Genomic DNA, 20,592 nt, shown 5'->3' on the forward strand with positions numbered 1-20,592 from the left:
GGATTAGTGGGAGAGATGAAGTGTTCCACATGCTGATTAGTAAAAAACACAAAATAGATTAAATGACACTTGAATTTAGAAAGAAAAAAAGAAAAAAGAAAAACCCGAAACACAATTAATATTCTTCACCAGCGGAAAAACCTTCCCAATTAAATCCTGTCTATTGTGGAAACTGATCTAGAGGCTTGTGGGGTCTTTGTCCTTAGCGAGCGAAAACCCCCATGCCTGTGGCCCATTTCACAAAACGTGCATGTGATAATTTGCACACACTGTGCCTTCCTGTTATTTGTTCAGTGTTCCTTTCTTCTCTATCTATCTTTACCTATTCCAACTCTTCCTGTAACTGCAAATGTTGACATTTCAACCACTCTTACCACTGTAATCGTGTGATGTGAAGTATCGATGAACTGTTGTCTCAAAGTCTCAAATTACCTGATTTAATTTCTTTCCAATATTGTCCAAATGTAACAGGAATAAATATGTATTTTTAATGTTGATATGCATCTATTAATGTTGATGCTACAAGGAACAAATACACTAATATCACAATCATAGGCTCTAAGCAAACATACACATTGGTATGCAATTTATATATGGCCAGAAAGTATTTATTTTTGGTTCAGGTCAAATAACTATAACTCTAGAGCTATAACAAAGTTGTCTCTTGGCTGGAGTCCTAGTAATGGTCCTCCGGTATTTATAGAGACATTTGGATGTGATTTGTGGTCCTGATGGCTCCATTATTTCAAGCTGTACTTCCATCTGTCGTCCAAAGGCCTGGAGTCAGTGGAGGCCCACTGTCAGAAGCTGGAGATACACAGCAAGGAAGGCAGGCTGCTGTTCTCTGCCAGCGAGGAGGAGGTCAGCATCAAAACACAAAAGCTCACCGTTACAGGTATGAACAGTAAACTGAAGAACAAAGCCATTAACCATTTAGACCTGAGGCTTATGGCAAATCTATATACAAAATATACTCAATTAACTAAATACATTAACTTAATTGATTACCCATTAATTTATCATGAAATCAATGAAAATCAACGAAAATTCCCAGTAGGTTACTTATTAAGCCGATCTTATCTAGCCGATCGGATCTACTGCATGTAGTCTGGAGCCTACTGGCTGCGATTGGCGTTGATGACACGTTAACCGATCTTATCGGTCTACTCAGGTCTACTGGACATGCTGGGAGCCTACTGAAAATGACAAGCCTCCTCATACCCTCCCCTAAACTTAACCGCAAGCATGTCGCAGCGCGGTCCTAATATTAACGCATGTTCGCCAACCTTAATCCTGTCGTTTTAGTCTACTGCCTACTAAAAACGACAAGCCTCCTCATACCCTCCCCTAAACTTAACCGCAAGCATGTCGCAGCGCGGTCCTAATATTCGCCAACCTTAATCCTGTCGGGTTTTTTTTATCAGTCGGCAGAGCATGCCCATACTCGTCGAAAACAATCGTACTGATCCTAAGTGATCACTGCGGTCTTGTCTATTGATAACAGTCGAAACGGGTGTCTTGGTGGTGTATCGAACCTTGTGGTACTCCGTCATCAACCCTAAGCCATCCCATGTGGTGCATTGCTGTGTGTTATAGGCTGATGGGGGTCCCTCAAGTTGGACTGGCTCACTGGATATCTACAAACCCTCCACGTGTGGCCCCCAACTAAGTGGCCCCTAACAAATATTAACTTTGGTTAAGTAATACAATTACAATTTACAATTTAGGCATTTAGCAGACGCTCTTAATCCAGAGCGATTTACATTAAGCAATAACAAAAAGCATGGCATACATCACATATATAAAAAGTAGTTATCATGAATCATGCGTAAACTAAGAACGTAACAGTGGAGTATCTATGTAAACTATACATACTATACTATATAATATATTATACATGTGTACTATAAAGTGCTATGACTACATAAAGTGCAATTCTAGAGCCGTCTACGTAACAAGCTATAAGTCTGTTTAAAGTACTATCTAAGTCTACATAATGTGCTATCTAAGGGGCTAGGCTAGGGCAAGTGCTACGGGCCATGGTGGAGTCTGAAGAGGTGGGTTTTCAGACTACGGCGGAATATTGGGAGTAATAGTAATAGTAATTTTATCATTAACAGGATTTAATGATTAATTCATGGTGAATCATTGTATGATAATTAATTAAGCATTAATTGTGTATGAATTTGTGATGCTTTTGATTGTATTTCTATGTAACAATGTAGGAAGCCTGCACAAAATAATTCTACCCACCCCTTTATGATGTGATAATAATGTTGTGTGTAGACTATATTTTCTGTAAATAAAACAACGAGGGATATCAAGGGTCAGCATGGCTCGCAAATACAATTATACCATAAAGTATACTGACAGATTATTTGAGGACACACAGCCACGGCCAAGCCCGAGAGTGAAACCACACGATCATAAGGCTTAATGCGGTAAACATAATATTTTAATGAAATTGTTAAATTGTGATCAAACACAACAAATTAGCCTGGCATGGCCAGACCTGTGTCAGAGTTCGTCTGGTTTCCAGGCTAATAACAAATATATTCGACAGTGTACATTCAGTCACCATAAGGACCCACCGGCCATACAAATGAATGACCAGAGGAGGGATATCAAAAGCAGAGGCGTTGTGAGCTTGTAGATCTGCTATTTTCAGCATGCAACCAAGTGTAAAATGACTTGTGTCTTTTACTTATACTGGATCTCTTGTCCACTAGTCCCTTCCTAACATTGTAGTGTAGTTTTTATTTGGTGAGAAAATCGACAGTATATTTAGTCATAATGACTTAGTTTCTTAAATGTAGTTTGTCAGTGAAAAAAAGGTAGTCGACGAACATTTTTCGTCATAGTTTGTCGACGAAAACTGCGTACAACAAAGTCCAACAGCCGGCCAGAACTTAACCGGGGGCACGGTCTGCGATATACAGTGGATGATTACAGCATGCAGCGATGAGGAATGTATTGTCACGACATACTTTGATCCAAGTGTTATTGTAAACATTTATTTATTTATTTCCAGGCTCAGAAGGAGCAGTCTTTAGCCACTCTGTCGAAACTCCCCTCATCCTGGCGTCGGGGGCATCAGAAGACTTGAAGTAAGGGTCAATGACAAACGGTTCATATCCTACTTGATTAAAATAACGGTCTTTAACCACATGAACCCTACTGTCCATATTCTGCAGGTGTTTAACGGAAATAGACAATCTACAAGCGCACAACACGTGAGATTGTCTATTTCAGCAAAGGGATTTGGTGTAGAGGGGAAAAAGGAGGGTCCTAGCACAGACCCCTGGGGGACCCTGGTCAAAGCATAGGGTTGGTGTGGTTAAACAACAATGTTGACATTTCAAAGATAATGAATGTGCACATACAGTACATCACCCTCCCACACTCTATTCAACCATTACACAAATAAGATACATGCTGTATCTAATAACACTAGTCTTACTTAACCCATTTTGACCTGAGATCAGATTCTAAAAATGTCTTCTACATCCTGACAGTTTTCTGAAAAAGCTGTTTCTATGTAAGTCGTTCTTTGATTTTTCAAAAATAGCATACCTACAAGCTCCCGGGGTTCCCGCCCAAAATAGGTTAAGTAACGATGTAAAGAAGTGCTTTGACTGCCTCCCCCTGGCCAGCCGGGGCGCCTGATGGAGGGGAAAGGAACTGGTTGGAATAAGGTGTTCCTTCCACGCGCTACGTCCAACCAGGGAAACTCCCCCCTGGCAGGTGTAAAGGAGCAACTTGGACACTCATGCATGAAGGAAGCATGAGTTCAAGTCCGTTGCTCTCCCCAGGTTGGCGGAGGGTGTGTAGAGCCCAGGATCACATTACATAATTGCCACAGGATGAAAAATGGGTTACAAAATCGTGGGATAAAAAAATATATATAAAAAAAAAAGAAGTGCTTTGGCTTAGAGCTTTGTGAGAACATTATTAGCGTGATTGATATGCATGTTAGACACACATGGTCCTATGCGCTCTCTTTGCCAGAGGTATAAGCCCTCGTCTGTCCATTAGCCAGGCATAATGAGTGTGGTTTGTCGTCCATCTTATTGGTCCTAAAGAGAGAGCTGGGGATCAAAGTTGGCAGAAAAACAGTGTTCTGGCAGCTAATTCCTGCAGAGTGAGTGGAATGCTGATGAGCCCCGACACACACACACCACACCACACACCACACCACACGATTGTGACCGTCTGCAATGTGTGCCTCCAAATACACACAAATGTGGGCATCTGACCAACAGTTTCAAAACGTTGATATAGCCGGTGACATGATGCTAAACATAATTAACCTGAAATGCAAACTAATTGCTTCTGTGCTTTAGTGAATGTTTTCCATTGAGCATTATCTTTTTAGGCTGAGCTTGTGTATTTAGATAAGTGTAATATCAGTTTCACGTAAAACAATCAAATGAAAGTTTAAAAAGAGCCACTTTGATTGTTTTTCTAATATCTATGAGATCTATGAAAGGTCCCAACATTTTATTTATAGACGGGAAATTGTGGGTTTTGGGATGAGATGGGAAGAGTAACATTTCCCACTTGAATTAGACTGATTTTATACTTGCTGTATATTAATACCATACCGGTGGCACTTGCCTAAAATAACCGATCTACAAGCTCACAACACAGTGCTTCGACGAAGATCACCCAGATTTATGGGCACGACACAATGCACAATCAAATATAAATCAAACTATGCATGAAAGACAAAAAAAAAACATAAATCTTTGTATGAAAGTGTCATTATAATCACCCACCCACCCATTTGAAACAACCAGCAGTGGTCTCTGAAGCAATCAGCAGTCCATTTAACTTCTCTAAAAAAACAACAACATGAAAACAGTTCAGTTTAATAATAAATCGCAAAAAACAAAGTGCTGCTGTGTGAAAATTCATTGCACACAACCTCAACCATCAAGTCCCATGTTCTCTTAAAAAATGTATGACTACTATATGAAAAATAAGTGAAGAATCCAATTATGAACAAGTCGGAGTGATGGGCGGGTGAATTCCTATAATGAATTAATGATTGTGATAGCAGTGTGCGAAAAAGCCACGGGAGAGCCTCGCTAATCAAGATCTCAGGGGAAGGAGGTGGTTGGGATTCATGCTGTTCACCAGCGAGCCACAAAGAACCCATTGAACAGAGTCCTTGCTCTGGGAGAGAACACGCTCCGGGTGTAGAGCAGTGGCTCTCAAACATTTTCATGTCAAGGACAAGGACCCCTCAAATTGATATATGTAGGCTATAATAACAACCTGTATTCCATTCATGTATACAAAACACGTTTTGTTTTTAGGTCATTCGAGAGGATTGAGCCAGAGACCGCATTAGAAACAGGGACGTGCACACAGACATCAAAGGGGGCTTCAGCCCCATGCCCTTTTACCAGTCTGTAAAAGAACTGCCCTTTCCATACCACGAATGCAGCATTTACTATATATGGTGAAAGAAATGCAAATGCCACTCCTTTCCATGCCATACTGTATATACCAGAAGGCAGCATTCAGGAGAATTGCTTTTTTTCCCCAAAGTCTCCTGAACTTGAACACAGTATTTTGCGTTGAACAAATTTGTTTAGAAATCCATGTTCATCCACTACTAAAGAGTGCTGGGTTGCGCCCCGAAAACAGCTGACCTACAAGCTCTCAACGCATCGTGACGCGTTGTGAGCTTGTAGATCTGCTATTTGCGCTACTTTTGTCCAAAATTGTCCTCTCCCATTTGTCGATAAACAGCGAAGCAATTTGACCGCCACTGCAAAGTTCTCACCACCTGTCAGTAAGGCTCTCTGGTTGATAAGGCTATGACAATGTCGCTCTCCTTTTCATCTTTGACAGAGAGAGCTTTCTGTGTGGCATATTTGCCTTCAGAGTGGTAATCTGGTTGGAGTGCCAAAAAGAGTGAGACAAAATCAAAAGAAATGCACGCGCCACGTACACGGAATCTTCGACATCCTTGTAATATCCACGCTGTACACCTCTGTGTTCACTGCTGATATTATATTTCCTCGTATGAAATGATCCATGCGGAAGTGCAGAAATAATGTACATAAATATCTGCTATTATCAGTGACGTATCTCTGGCTTACAACCTACAGGGGACGATTCGCCAGCGGCCACATGAGTGAGCGAAGCGATGTCTTTTCACGGTTCTAGAGCAATTTGGTCCGGTTTTAGAGCGTTTTTTTTATCATTTAATTAGTGGGAACACCGTCTGGTACTGCAAGAAGAGTCAAAGTATGGGTGACAACATCAGCAATAAGCCCTTGCATAAGCCTTTGCAATTCATTTATTTCTACTACCAAACAACAAAAAACTACGAATTTGACTATTATGTATTGGTAGCCTGCCCTACAAGATGTAACAATTAAAATGTAGAATCTTGAAATAGCTACAGACGACAAATCAGACTGCAGCCACATACAGTCACATAGAGTGAGACTACAGCTAGTCACCATGTCATGATAAGAGAGATGATTATTGATTACAAACTGCAGCAGCAGTACTGCTTCCAAACAGAGATACAGTGCCGCAAAGCCACCAGCGTGGCTCAGCCTGTAGGCTACAACACACAACAACAACAACAACAACCAGCATTAATTTCACAGCACACTGAAAGTCTGCAAGTTGACATGTTTATTTACCTGATTGCTGCTGCCGCTGTTCAGTCCGACGCCTTTTCTTTTTTTCATATCCTGAAGGGTAACTAACACACATACCGGTATGGTAGCCGCAATTTGCAACTCTAGATTTTTTTACAATGGGATGAATCTAGAGTTGCAATACCCTCCATTGACTCCCCACTCATCATTTTGCGTTTGTGATCTGCTGGTCTCAAACGACGTTAAACTCACCAACATTGCAGCTGTAGTCCAAGCTTGAATTTTTCTCTTTCGATCTGCAAAGCTTGTTTTTCATAAAAATCCCCCGTAGACATGTTATGAGCTACTTTCTGTCCAAAATATTCCACAAGTGATATTCCGAGCCGCCATTTTGTATTTTTTCAACCTGCCGTAAAACAAGACGTGTGGGAGAGCGCTTGTTTAATAGAAGGCCGTGCGTGACGGGGCGTCGCGCTGCGTCGGCTTCTTCTTTGGGTGTCTTACCTGCGCAGGTAAGATTCTATTAAACAAGCTCTCCCCCTCACGTCTTGTTTTACGGCCCGTCGCAGAATTGCAAAATGGCGGCTCGGAATATCACTTGTGGAATATTTTGGACAGAAAGTAGCTCATAACATGTCTACGGGGGATTTTTATGAAAAACAAGCTTTGCAGATCGAAAGAGAAAAATTCAAGCTTGGACTACAGCTGCAATGTTGGTGAGTTTAACGTCGTTTGAGACCAGCAGATCACAAACGCAAAATGATGAGTGGGGAGTCAATGGAGGGTATTGCAACTCTAGATTCATCCCATTGTAAAAAAATCTAGAGTTGCAAATTGCGGCTAAGGTACACTATACAAAGTATTCATCAAGTTATACAAATTTTGTTTGTATACCTTGTCTTTTCTCACACATTCCTCTCCTGCCCATGAGAGTTCGGCACAGCTAGGGCACATGAATGAACATCAACCTAAATGTTAACAAATAGTTTAGATTACAGAACAAACATGATTTGAACGACATTCATGAGACATGTTACTCACCCTGGCAACTAAAATTAATGATTAAAAACAACAGCAGACCCAGATCTCAAGATCCACAGCCAGGCCAGCATTCACCAAACTCATTTTTGGAAGAGGACAGGGCATTTAAATAGTCACCTGATTGTCAATGAGGAAGTGGACAATAAGCTGCCCCTATGGTGGCCTCTGAGGCTCAACTCCAACTGGCTACATATAATTTGGAAACCATTATTATTGCACAAGTACTGTAATCGTCTGCGTATGTCGGTGTTGTCTGTTGGCCAATCAGGGATTGGCTGATGACGTAACTAAGGTTTGGTGATCAGCTAAGTGACCTCAACCTTAATCCGGTCGTTTTTGTCTACTGCCTACTGAGAAACGACAAGCCTCCTCAAACCCTAACCTAAACATAACTGCAAGCACGCAGCAGCGTGGTCCCAACCTTAATCGTCGTTTTCGTTTTATCAATGCCAATCGCAGCCAGTAGGCTTCCAGACTACATGCAGTAGGTCGATAAGATCGACTTGATAAGTAACCTATTGGGAAATATTGGTTGATTTTCACTCGAATCCGTTGGATCCGTCCCCGTATCCTTCCTCTTCGATGACTCCCTTTTGACTGATACCTGTCCATTAAACTCTAGACGGGCCTGCCCCGAAGTTATTTGTGCAGCCTCAACAGTTCTCAACAGGCCCGAAAATTAAGGCCTGACCCTACCTGGGCCCTCATCAAACCCTGTACACTCAAGACACTGCCCCCGCTGCCACCCTTAGATCTCCATATACTGTATGAAGCTGTTCTGACATTCCATATGTTGATCTGACCTCATCACACCCTCTACACTCAAGACATATGCTCCATATATGGCCAGCGAAGCGTGCGTGTGTGTTTTTAATCAAACCCTGGGGGATGAGCAGCCGAGCAAAAGTGGGGAGCTATTTTCTTTTTCATAGTTACTTTGGGGAGTGTGTTCCTTCAAGCATTTCATACAGTGGGCGAGTGTTTCAGCACATCATCTCTCCCTCTCAGCTCAGTCATCTCCTGTTCTATAGGGCCGTCAGAACTGCTTCCCCCTGACTCACGGTTGTTTTCTCCTGGTACTCTGATGATCAGTTCCTTCCACTCTGGCGTGCTGTCTCTCACCGGCGCAGATCTGCTGAGTAGAAACCCTCTTGGTGTCCTGTCCACCGCTGGCTGCTGCTTGTGCAGAGCCGTCTTGGTACAGCGAAAGGAACGCGGACGCAGAGGTGTTCTGTTCAGCCTCGTGTGCTCCTTCATCCGTGGGCAGGAATCTTGACAGCTTGTTGAATGCAATTTATCTCTGCAAGGTGTCATTGTGAGGGGTGGGCCGGGTGGCAATAACCTTTGACGTGATCTACTTTGTAAAGCAGGAGAGCTCTACTGTAGCATACCAGCCAAATCAACAGTGAAAATAAACACCGCTTTTAAGTTTTGTTTTAGACAGGCAGCTAATCAGAATAGTCACTCATCCTACTATAAATGCGCAACATCTCTGTGCGACCGTCTGTGCATGCTTCTGTAGTTCATGTAGTCTTGGCATCGAGTAGATAGGCAGTTGTGCAGAACCACTGATCCGACCGCTACGCCCATATAGGCATATCATTATGGAGTTCCGGTTGTCCAGAACTGCCGATCCAGCCGATACCCATATAGCCTATATATATTGGCATTCTCATGCACAGTGGCATGGACCCAAGGGCGTGCAGTGCCTGGCGGTCAGATATGCAACTGTCAGGAATTGCTGATCCGACTGATACAACCATATAGGCATGTGAGAATGACCATTTTTGTGGTTGGAATACAGTACAATGCATGGTATAGATTTCAACCAGCATGGTATATTCAGTCACCAAAAACAAGCGTTCAATTCTGTCACTCTTTGCATGGTGGAGTCCAGCATTCCACCCCTCCCTTTCATCTGACAACCTGCAGCCTTTTATACCAAGCTGCAGCTAATGAGGCTGGACTGCTCCCAGTTACAGGGGTGTATTCAAACGCTAAAACATACATAAATAAACATACAATAAATACATGAACCCACATCATACCAAACTCTTAAGAACTACAACAATAATAAGAGTCTTTATCCCTTCTCACACTATACTACAACATAAATATCATCAATAGCAAAAGCACAATTCCCCCTTCTGACATCCTGACTATGGTCCAGCCTAAATCTACTGAAACACACCAGTACTGTTAAGCATTTCAAATTCAATCAAACTTAACAATAAAACCTCACACTACAAACATTGCACTCTCTCCTTATTGCACTAAGGTGAACTGTGCAAGTTACTTAAAGTGCAATGTGCTGTGCAAATCTCATTCAATAAATAAGGATTATATGTGCAAACATGAGTAACAGAACTCTCTCTGTTACACAGCTAATCAGAAAAGTCAGTCATCCTACTATAAATGCGCAACATATCTGTCCAACCGTCTGTGAGCATGCTTCTGTAGTTCATGTAGCCTATATTGCTTGCATGAGAACCATTCAACCAGTCGACTTTAAACTCAGCTCGCGATTTGACAACCCGAGAAGTGCTGTGCCTGGTGTCGAGTAACCTTGCTTCACCAGACTTTTCACCTCGGTGGAAAGCCTGGTCTGTGTTCCTAAATGGCCTGTGTGATCCGGTCTATAGGTGTGGTTTAGACCAGATGATAAAAAAAAAAAAAAATAGAAACCTTGGCGTCGCTGAACCGGGATGTCTTGTCACCAAAACGTAGAAGCCCATGCCTTCCTGATCTGCCGGTAGATCAAAAAGACATGGTTGACCACCTCTGCTCTAATTCATTGAAAGACAGCTGTTCCTGGACTGATAGTCTGTGGTCACTGGTTAGTAGTTACCCATTTCATTTGTACCACTGACTTGCAGGATTTGAGGGACTGATAGGTACTGAGGGTTGACAGTTGACACTTGACAGTAGAACTACTTCCTAGGTTGTAAGTCGTGCTATGCATGAACTATGAGATACAAACTGTTACTCAGCAGAGTACAGAGAAAAAAATAATACTAATATCAAATATCATTTTGTTTTTATTTTGTTTTATTTGTTTGTATTTTGAATCGATTGACACTCCGGGGTAGGCATGTAACAGGCATGTGTGATATATCGTATTTCGATATATATAGATAATAAACTGGTGACAATTTAAATTGATTTAATAAAAGGGTGAACTACGTCGGAAACTCCACCTTGAGCCATCTAGCCTTCATACATGTCTATGGGGACACACCCAGGTACACAGCCAGGCAGCCAGGGACACACATAGCTGTCTATAGGAGTGGTTGCACCACTCAAAAGAAAATACTGGATCTGTGTAAAAGAAATAATAAACCCATAGATTATTCTATTTTGTTCCTCACTGGCAGAGGGTTTGTTTTTAGTTTAAAACGTTTTGTGCTGTTTTAAAATTGATTCAGATTAGATAGTTAGAGATGCATGTTATCATGGAGTCAACTGTTCGTGTTCGTCAAGCATCTTATGCTGGAAATTTACATCTAGATTGTACAAGATTGTAGTTATACTTTATAATGTCTGTTATTATCCTTAAACGTGGAATATTTATCATTGAAAGTCTTTCCTTTATGATGTTCCATGACACTCATACATATTAAGCGACAGTGTTTAACAAATTCAACTCTCCCAGTCTTTGTTCTTCTATTCTCATCATCAGTTTCCATCCATACTAATGCAGTACGTACTGTGCATTTCTATCTTTATTATTGTTCCCACAAAGTCATTTTAACCAGTTTGAAATTCTGAACTTGAACGTGTTGATCTTCACAAAGTAGGCAATGTCTAAGACGTTGTCTTTATGTTGAGTGCCAAAAAAAATGTTGTTTATGTCAACCTTTAAATCATACGGATTTAACTTGATATTTTGGAACCACATGAACCCTACTGTCTCCATTCTTCGAAAAGAGGTGACTTCTAGGCTATAGAAGGGGGACTGCGGTTAATACACTGTGTTTAAATATACTGTACCCACTACCCAGTGTAGCTTACAGGGTCTGATAATTCTTCTCTCACTCTGTGAGATCTGCCATCTGTATCAGCTATGCCTGCTGCTGTAACCATAGCTAATCCTCCTGCCTTCTTCTATTCTAATCTGTGTGCACACGCATGTATGTGTGTGCGTGCGTGCGTGTGTACACAGTAATACACTATACAGTATAGGGAGAGAGAGAGTGCATGTGTGAGGGTAGTCAGAGTGTGTGTGTGTGTGTGTGTGTGTGTGTGTGTGTGTGTGTGTGTGTGTGTGTGTGTGTGTGTGTGTGTGTGTGTGTGCGCGCGTGCATGTGCGTGTGTGTGGTACCGCACACATACACGTTTGCAGGAGGTAGTGTGTGCTTACGTCAGTGTGAGAGGGGTTGAGTGTGTGTGTGTGTGCAAGTGAGTGTGAACTGTGAATAGGCCTACACCAACAACATAAACATCAGCATTAAAACACAGAACATTAAAATTAACAATAATATCACCTATAGAAAACATTAAAACACTGACTAACTGCTACCTCATGGTGTTGGTGACTGTGACTGACACCTCCCTTCACCAGCCCCACTGGCTGATAGCCAAGGCATAATGGTGATGGCAGAATAGTGACGAGGATTGACGCAATCCTGATTAGGGTGATTATGGAAACCTGCATTTTAGGATTACAGCTAGGGTGACTGTCCTCACTCAGTTCTCCGTCTAATGTGACGAATGGTCCTATCCCGTTTATAGCGGAATGGGAATGGGTCCACCACAGGCAAAAATATAAATGGTATTATTGTCTTTGAAATATTGAAATTCACTGTAATATGGTTTTCTACAATACAGTAAAATGCACTGGGCTGGCTTTGAATCCTTCAGCCATGGCAGCAGGCAATTTTCCGTCACAGACTCACGGAGAGCGGCTACTGTATTCAGGTGTTTGTTCATGTTTTTCAGAAGGATGCCTCCGTTGAACCTTTCTCTGACCTTTCCTTGAATATAAAGCAATGTCCCAAAGTCAAGTCATCTTTATGCATGCAGTACATTTAAAAAGAAATTGACCCAAAAGTTGCTTTAACAAGACTAAATATAACCTTAATAAATGCATAATTTATAAAAGCAAGACTAAAATGGCAAATACATACATTGTAATATAACATTATAAAAAGTACTAGAATGTAGGATAAGGTAAGAGAAACTCAGCCAATCAGGATGAAATATGGATGAAATATGAAAAGATCTGACAGGTACGTCCCTCTCCCCAACAGATTAAAATTCTGTTTTGTACATTGTTTTGTATATATTGCACTAATGTGTAGTTGTATTTCACTGGTAACCAATGCAAGTGAGCCAGAGCAGAGGTGTGCTGTCTTTTCTTTATTCCAGTTAAAAGTTTAGCAGCCGCATTTTGAACCACATGGTAAACAGGAATGTGTGGACTGAGTCAACCCCAGGGAATTACATTACAGCCAAGAGGTGATAAAAGCATGGATAACTGTTTATAGGTCCTTATGTTCTTAAAACCATCTTTAATTTGGCTATGGTCCTGAGATGATAAAAACTGCCCTTCACAACACTTGTTTGTTAAAATTCAATGAGGTGTCCAAAAAGATTTTTAACTACATTGTGCAATTTGGCAGACAAGGGACAAAGTGCATCGATGTGCAGTGATTGAGTTTGGAGGGCCAAATGCAAGTAAAGACCAATAGTCGAGTGTGGAGAAAACAGCATCTATTTGTGTCTAATGTGATAGTCCAGTTGTAGCAATTCACAACAGAGACGTTTGGTATATCTTCTTTAGTACTTGGGGAACCACATCCACACTGTAAAATCCTAAACTTTGACTCAGATTGGACATCTGGGACAGTTCCTGATGGCCAGGCCTGCTACATGGATGGGAACGACGGTGAATGAATCACCGAGACGATAGAATAGTAGAGGCTATTACAAATGGTGAGCATAATAAAATTGCACTAGGACATACTCAAAGGGAAGACAGACAACAGTGTCAGCCAAGAGTTTTAGTTAACAGTTCTTACCCTTTTCTTGGGTAGGGGGTCAAGATTATATCGAAATCGGGCCCACCCTCCATTAATTAAAAATAGTTCCCCTCAAAATATTAAGTTGGGTGTCTTTGCACGATTTTATGTTGGTCATGTTGACCATAGTCAGTTCTGTTCACAACTATAACTCACCATTTGTTTTGGCATAGTCTTTACATGTATGTTTGTGTGCATTCGGGTGCTACAATGAGTAAAATAAAAAGAATGAACATGCCCACATGGTGGTTCGGGCATCTGGTTAGGATGCCTCTCGGGCGTCTCCCTAGGGAGGTCCTCGAGGCATGTCCCACTGGGAGGAGACCCCGGGGCAGACCAAGGCGCAGTTGGAGGAAACATATCGACTCACTGGCCTTGGAACGTCCCGGGATCCCCCAGGAGGAAGTCACTAATGTTGCTCTGGAGAGGGACGTCTGGAACACTCTGGTGGAGCTGTTGCCCCCGCGACCCGACTACGGATAAGCGGTTGAAGATGGATGGATGGATGGATGGATGCCCACATGGTTAACTGCAGAGCTTACAAGCATTGATATGCAACTGTACATTCACGTCATGAATTAAAATAATTTGAGACATCAGATGCATCAAAGCTAACTTAGAGGCAAATATTTCCTTTGACAAAATGGCAGCAAACGTAATCAAAATAGTCAACCAAAGAAAAGATTCCTGTACAGGATCTCCTCATTGGTCACTAGGAATACTTTGAAGACTCTAACTAGGAGCTCACTCATCATTCAAGGTTTCTCCGATTATGCATGCACCTCATGGTGCCATAGCACCTCAAAGGCCCTAAAAACAAGGCTCCCCTCTCTACTTAACAAATCTGAAATCTGAAAGCTCACAACACATCATGTTGGGACTTGTTGTGTGAGTTTGTAGATCTGCTATTTTTTTTGCCAAGAGTTCACCTATTATTAAGACATGCCCAGAATAGGGATGATAGGGTTCGAATAACATTCTAGATGACCGTGCCTTCCTCCATTTAATCTATGGATATATATTCCAGTAATAGAGCCAAAAGTCCATTGCTCTGGGAGTATGAAAGCAATATTGTTGTTGAGTCACTTGGGGAAGTTGGGGCGATGGCACAAAGATTTTGCTTGGTATCAATTTTAAATTGAGATTACGCTTAATAGAAGAATTGATATACTGCTGGAGTTTGTATTTGATCTAGTTTGAGGGTTTGAAGTATTCGAAAAAGAGTTAAAAACTGCATGAGGAGACATCTTACCGATTATGTCTTATGTATTTTTGTTACGCAGTGCTTGGTCTAAGGCAGAGCCCCTCTCCAAAGTGCATGCTATGAAGTGTAAGCTGATTTAAAGCCAAAGAAGCTTTTCATATACAGACACAATTAGTTTGCGTTTTTCATTCATTTTCCCAATGGCACATAATCCAAAATCAGCCAAAAGGCACTCTAAACTTTCCTATTTAAAATTCATTGAAAACAGATATGACCAAGATGGGTGAAAAAAAAAATCAATTTGAAATGGTTGTGGCTTTACGACAATAAATTCTACGTTGATTGGCATTCCTTCTTATCTTGCCTGTGTAAACAAATATTCCACGGCAGGATAATTGTATTATCCTGTGTGTTGCTGAAGGTCAAAATCAGATGCTACTACTGTACAGGAGCTGTACTAGGTTAGAATAATAATAAGGACCACTTTCTCATGTGCTGAAGACCAATTAAAGCTGCACTCTGCGACTTTTGTCCTACCCGAGATTCGCACCTGCTGAAAGTTTTACCACTGACATAATAGAATAATGGAGTATTATACGCTTAACTTGCGCCGGGGAGAAATTTAATTTGGACCTTCATGCAGTGCCACTTGTCAACCAGTAGTGGTCATACCAGTGTTGTTTTGGCAGCAGATTTCAGTTTCAGTTTCAGTCACATTTTAGTCACCTAGAATGCTTTAGTGTTAGTTTAGTTTTAGTCGACTAAATATCATACGATTTTAGTCGACTGAATCTACAGTTGATTTAGTCGACTAAAATGTATTTTGGTGGGCCTTGATGCTGTCGAAATGACTTGTAGATCTTCTATTTTCAGCATGCAACCGTTCTACAAAATGACTTATACTGGATCTCTTGTCCACTAGTCCCCACCTAACATTTTAGTCTAGTTTTTATTTGTCGACAAAATTGTCAATTTATTTAGTCTTAGTTTTAGTCATCGTAGCTTAGTTTTTATTTAGTTTCCATTTAGTTTTCGTCAGTGGAAGAAGGTAGTCGACAAACATTGCTCGTCTTAGTTTTAGTCGGCGAAATCAACACTGGGTCATCCTATCACAGTATCAACATTTCTACCAACTACAACCACTGCTGTTGTGTTAGTTATAATGTCTTAAAGGACCTATAACATCAAATTCAACTTTTTCAATTTCTTTTGTGTTTTTGGGGCTCCCATATGTGTTTTCTATCCCCACAAATAACCAATTTTGAACAATCAGGCTTTCATATCATATGGGTGTTTTAATGGAAATTGCTCTCAGGAACAGCTCAACTGATTTTGGCCTCATCGTGATGTCATCAATGTCACCCTACTTTGTATAATTCCTCCTCTTCTTCAGTCTTCAGTTCCAAATTTGCATTTCCACTTTGTTTACAATGTCCACCATTATTGATTTTCCAAGCTGGCATGGAATGGAAACAAGCCTGGTTTTATCTAGCATCAGTATTATAATGACTCAAATATTAAATAATCTGCATATCAGCACCCCCACCACCTCAGGACATTGTGGTACTGCAGCCAAAACTGCTTTCAAAGTCCAGAAATAAATGACAAGGCTTGGTTATATCCGAGTGGTGATTGAGGCTCAAACCATTACAAATAACTTTGAGGGACATAGACAATATGATATTAAATATTAAAAGCAGTTTTAAAATGAATGTTATTTGCGCTTTAACACACGCGCGGAAAGTTCTTATACCGGCAGTGGGTGCCCTCCCGCCCCGCCCCGCCCCACCCCGCCCCCCAGTGCGGGAGCTCACTCGCCTATTAGTTTGCATTGCACAGTGCGCTCACAACACGCCCATTGTGTCAGTGGGTGCTTCAGCCCTCAAGCACCCCCGGACTCGACGCCACTGTTTAACATACTTACCATATGAGTCAAAATAAAACTAAATCTCACCAAAAACCTCATAGCTGTACACCTTTAAGACTAAAATACTAACATTCTTAGACAGACCTACCAATACATTGTAAGGTCTATGCTGTAGCTCTTCGTAAGAATGTTGTCTTATACTGCAAGGCTTACAGTATAAGAAGAATTCCTCAAACCAGAATGTCCCACTATAACTATGAACGCTTGTGTATTCTTTTCAGGCTTGAATCTCCAACACGGACCCTTACCATGGAGGCACCCAGAGGGGTAGAATTGAGTTCTACCAGGGGTGGGCTGAAAGCCAGTGGGCGTAAAGACCTACACTTCGAGTCCACGGAGGGAGAGGTACAGTAAAGAGGCTGTGGATTTAGAATCTCCAGGGGACCAAGAGGACACCAATTACCACTTAGACCATACAGCAGTGTTGTTTTTGGCAGTTTTCTATTTTAGTTTTAGTCATAGAATAGTTTTCATTTAGTGTTCGACTAACATGTATTTTGGCTGGCCTTGATGCCGTCGTAATGGCTGTTTTGACACTTTTGACACGTAGATCGTCTATTTTCAGCATGCAACCAATTGTAAAATGACTTATACTGGATCTCTTGTCCACTAGTCCCTTCCTAACATTTTAGTTTATTTAAAAAAAAAATATATATTTAGAAAGTTTTAGTCATCATGGCTTAGTTTTTATGTCGTTTTTGTCAGTGAAAAAAAATCTTCTAGATCAGCTATTTTTGAGCCCTCCTATGCCCAGCTTTGAAGGTTTTTTGTGTACACAAACATTGGCTGATGATTGGCTGTACACCCCATAGCGATGATTTGATTGGCTGAGCAAAGTACATATTGAGGATAAAAGTGAGGGCAGAAAAGTGAAGATTGGTCGGATATGACATTTGTGATTTGATTGGCTCAGCACGGAATGTGATGTATGATGATAAGAGCGCCCCTCACTTCACAAGATCTTTTTGCCAAACGATTGCCCCCCAGGGACGCTAGGGTTCATTGGGTTAAATACAGGTATGTCCATTTTCTATTCTTTTCCCCTATACAGATACTTTTAGATGCAAGCACCATCCGCCTGGGAAGCCTTCCACTTGGCATGTACAGCGCCTCCAAAGTGCAGGCCTCTCACAGGCAGACTGTATTTGAAGTGTGCGTCTGCCCCAGTGGGAAGCTGTACCTCTCCCCGGCTGAGAGCCGCTCTACCTGCCAGGATGTAAGCAACATCTGTCTGTGGAGCTGACCTGGGAATGGCGTCTTGGATACTGGACAAGTGTAATGGTCGGAGATGCTCTTGTGTTCAGGCTGATATGGGACTCCTTCGTCGAGACGGTGTTTGACAACTGTGACGTCCGCTGGAGATTGGATGATCTGGGCTGAGACGATATGGAGTGAACCGTGCAGCATCTGAAGCAGTCTCTCGGTTCCCATCAGCATGAATGTAGTTTGACTTGCTGTGGCCAGAACTCCACTCATAATCGTTGGAGTTGGGCTCCCAGAGAAACTTGCTGTAATCAAACGTCAGGAAGAACATTAATGAAACAGGAGCAAGTCCTCTCCATTATGTTACAAGTCAGAGGACGTCGCACCTTTTTATTTTTCTACTCTAGGTTCATTATGGTTGGTACACAATGACAGTCTTCAAATGATAATCCAGATGAAGGGATTAGTGAGGAATAGATGGGGAATTATAAAACACAGGTGCCTTCTGCTTTGAAAAGAGGGTTGTTCCATGAGTAACATTAGATCTGTCACTCATTTTTTTTAACCAGGGAAGGATAGTTTCTGAAGTTGTGACAGTAGCAAGTGATGTAAGCACAAATCCATGATGTTTGTCAAAACCAGAATTTCGAATAGCCTATTTGTTTCTTAGCTAGCTCAATGTAAATGTCACTATTTTACCACTAAGTTTAAAGCAGTGTATGTTGAAATTATAAATTTTTCTATGTGCCATACATTGTACTTACAGCTAAACTTTGATAAAGATAAAGAAATGAATAAATATTGTATACTGTCATTTAAATTCGCAAACACTAACACATTAGCAGGTTGTTTACTAGCCCCAGTAACTGTCTCAAACCTACAAGTGTCAGCAGTCACACTCACGAAAAATCATTAGAATGATCAAATCAAATGATCAGACTATTGAAAAGATTTGCACAACATGTGCTTTTGTTTTGGAGCAGTTTTACAATTCAAAGGAGTTCATATCCATTTGCAATCCAGTTAATATGAACTGAATCTGATGTTGTAGCACATGTCTACTGCCCTCTGCTGCTCAATGGGAGAAATTGACTAATTATTGCAGCATAATGGGGTGATGTTTTTGTTTTAAAAAGAAACTAAAAAATATGTTATCATTTATAGCTGGCTCAGGGACTACACATGAAAATTTGCTTTTTGCTAACTCTAGCTCATTTACATGGATGTGAACAACAAAACATAGATTTATTTTGGAGAAAGACATAAACATAAAGCAATAGGTCTTGTTTTTTGGGTTAATTTAAAAGTATGTCCATTTAATTTAATTGTAACCATGCACTGCATTCAGCAGAGCACTCTTCCATCACATAGCCTACTATACCAATTTTACAGCATCCCATTAAACAAGAAATTAGTAAAGTAGCTGGAGAGTAGGTATTACCAACACAACTGCACCGTCTGAACCAAGGGAATTTCTTTAAGGAAAGGTTTGGATTGTGGATAGATTTGATTTGGATTTAAATAAGAATTCAGTATTAGTGGTTGTTAATGCATGCTTTTTGGCACAGCTAAACCAGACTACAGCATCATTCCTGTGTATATAGGCAATGTATAAGTGCAAGACCGAACATTTTCTTGTGCATCAACTGTTTTCAGTACTTCTTAAACACTAAAACTTTGAATTTTGTTCTTAATTCATGAAGTTTTGCGAAATTTTTGGCAATATTCTTTTGAAAAAACTTTGAAATAAAAATGTGGGAAAAAATTGCATCCATAAAAATGTGTCCGCGACCTACAAATGAGCCCCGGTCGACCCAGTGGGCTACTGGACTTTTTGACGCTCAACTTGAAAAACACATCATGTATGGGGGATCCCCAACAGCATATTTTCAAATAGGTGTGCTGCTATTCGGCTAATCAAATACATATCAAGTGACCTCCCAGCACCTGCATTTCTCATATCAAATGAAGTCACAGATGAAGGTTCAGCTTTTGATTGACAGCATTTTGTAAATAGTGTAAAAAGCTCCAAAGTGATGTATATTTTTTATTGGGATGACATGGCATATTTCTGATTTGAATATGTTTGACAGCATGTTTCTTTCACAAGTACGATGGGTTGCCTGTATTGTGAAAACAAAATATTTGATATAGCATAAAATAGCAAGCTATGTATGCGAGAGAAGAACACTGGGCTTTAGAGCCGACATCTGTTGCTCATTTGGCTCAAGTGTTCTCAAACCTTTTCACATCAAGGACAACTGTAAACTAAACACCTGATGCACACAGTGCTGTAATCTGAATCGGTTGTAGATATGAAAGTGTCTATACCAACACATTTTCTTGGAGAGCCCCTGGAACCAACTTTGAGAACCACTGGTCAAACAGTCATCAGATTAATTTGATAAAAATAAAAGTCAGAACACTGCTTCTTGCTGAAGTAGGTTAAAAAATTAAAATTAAATATCCAAATGTCTTTTCTTTATGCCAAAATGTATACGAGACAACATTTTTGCTAAAACAACTTTAGTATAGTTGGCTATGAACTTTGTTTTACTATATGGTATAAAA

General features: G+C 40.9%; 1 protein-coding gene and 1 long non-coding RNA gene across 2 annotated transcripts in view; one reads left to right on the top strand and one right to left on the bottom strand.

Moving 5' to 3' along the window:
- Positions 1 to 18,280, top strand: part of LOC306913629 (zeta-sarcoglycan-like) — a gene marked incomplete at its 5' end in the record, with an annotated part of 52,586 nt that extends 34,306 nt beyond the window's left edge. Inside the window, 4 exons of the mRNA XM_079490421.1 lie at positions 776 to 895; positions 3,032 to 3,107; positions 17,040 to 17,163; positions 17,870 to 18,280. Of these exons, the coding sequence (XP_079346547.1) occupies positions 776 to 895; positions 3,032 to 3,107; positions 17,040 to 17,163; positions 17,870 to 18,061 (512 nt within the window). The 3' untranslated portion in view covers positions 18,062 to 18,280. The remainder of the gene's footprint in view (positions 1 to 775; positions 896 to 3,031; positions 3,108 to 17,039; positions 17,164 to 17,869) is intronic.
- Positions 53 to 7,776, bottom strand: LOC306913630. The gene is made up of 4 exons (XR_013788580.1): positions 7,668 to 7,776; positions 7,521 to 7,594; positions 6,669 to 6,730; positions 53 to 844 (listed from the first exon to the last, which is right to left on the bottom strand). It is a non-coding gene; the product is annotated as an uncharacterized lncRNA (long non-coding RNA).
- Positions 18,281 to 20,592: the final 2,312 nt, after the last annotated feature.

This window comes from Electrona antarctica, assembly GCF_951216825.1.
Source record: "Electrona antarctica genome assembly, chromosome: 21".
NCBI classification, from domain to species: domain Eukaryota; kingdom Metazoa; phylum Chordata; class Actinopteri; order Myctophiformes; family Myctophidae; genus Electrona; species Electrona antarctica.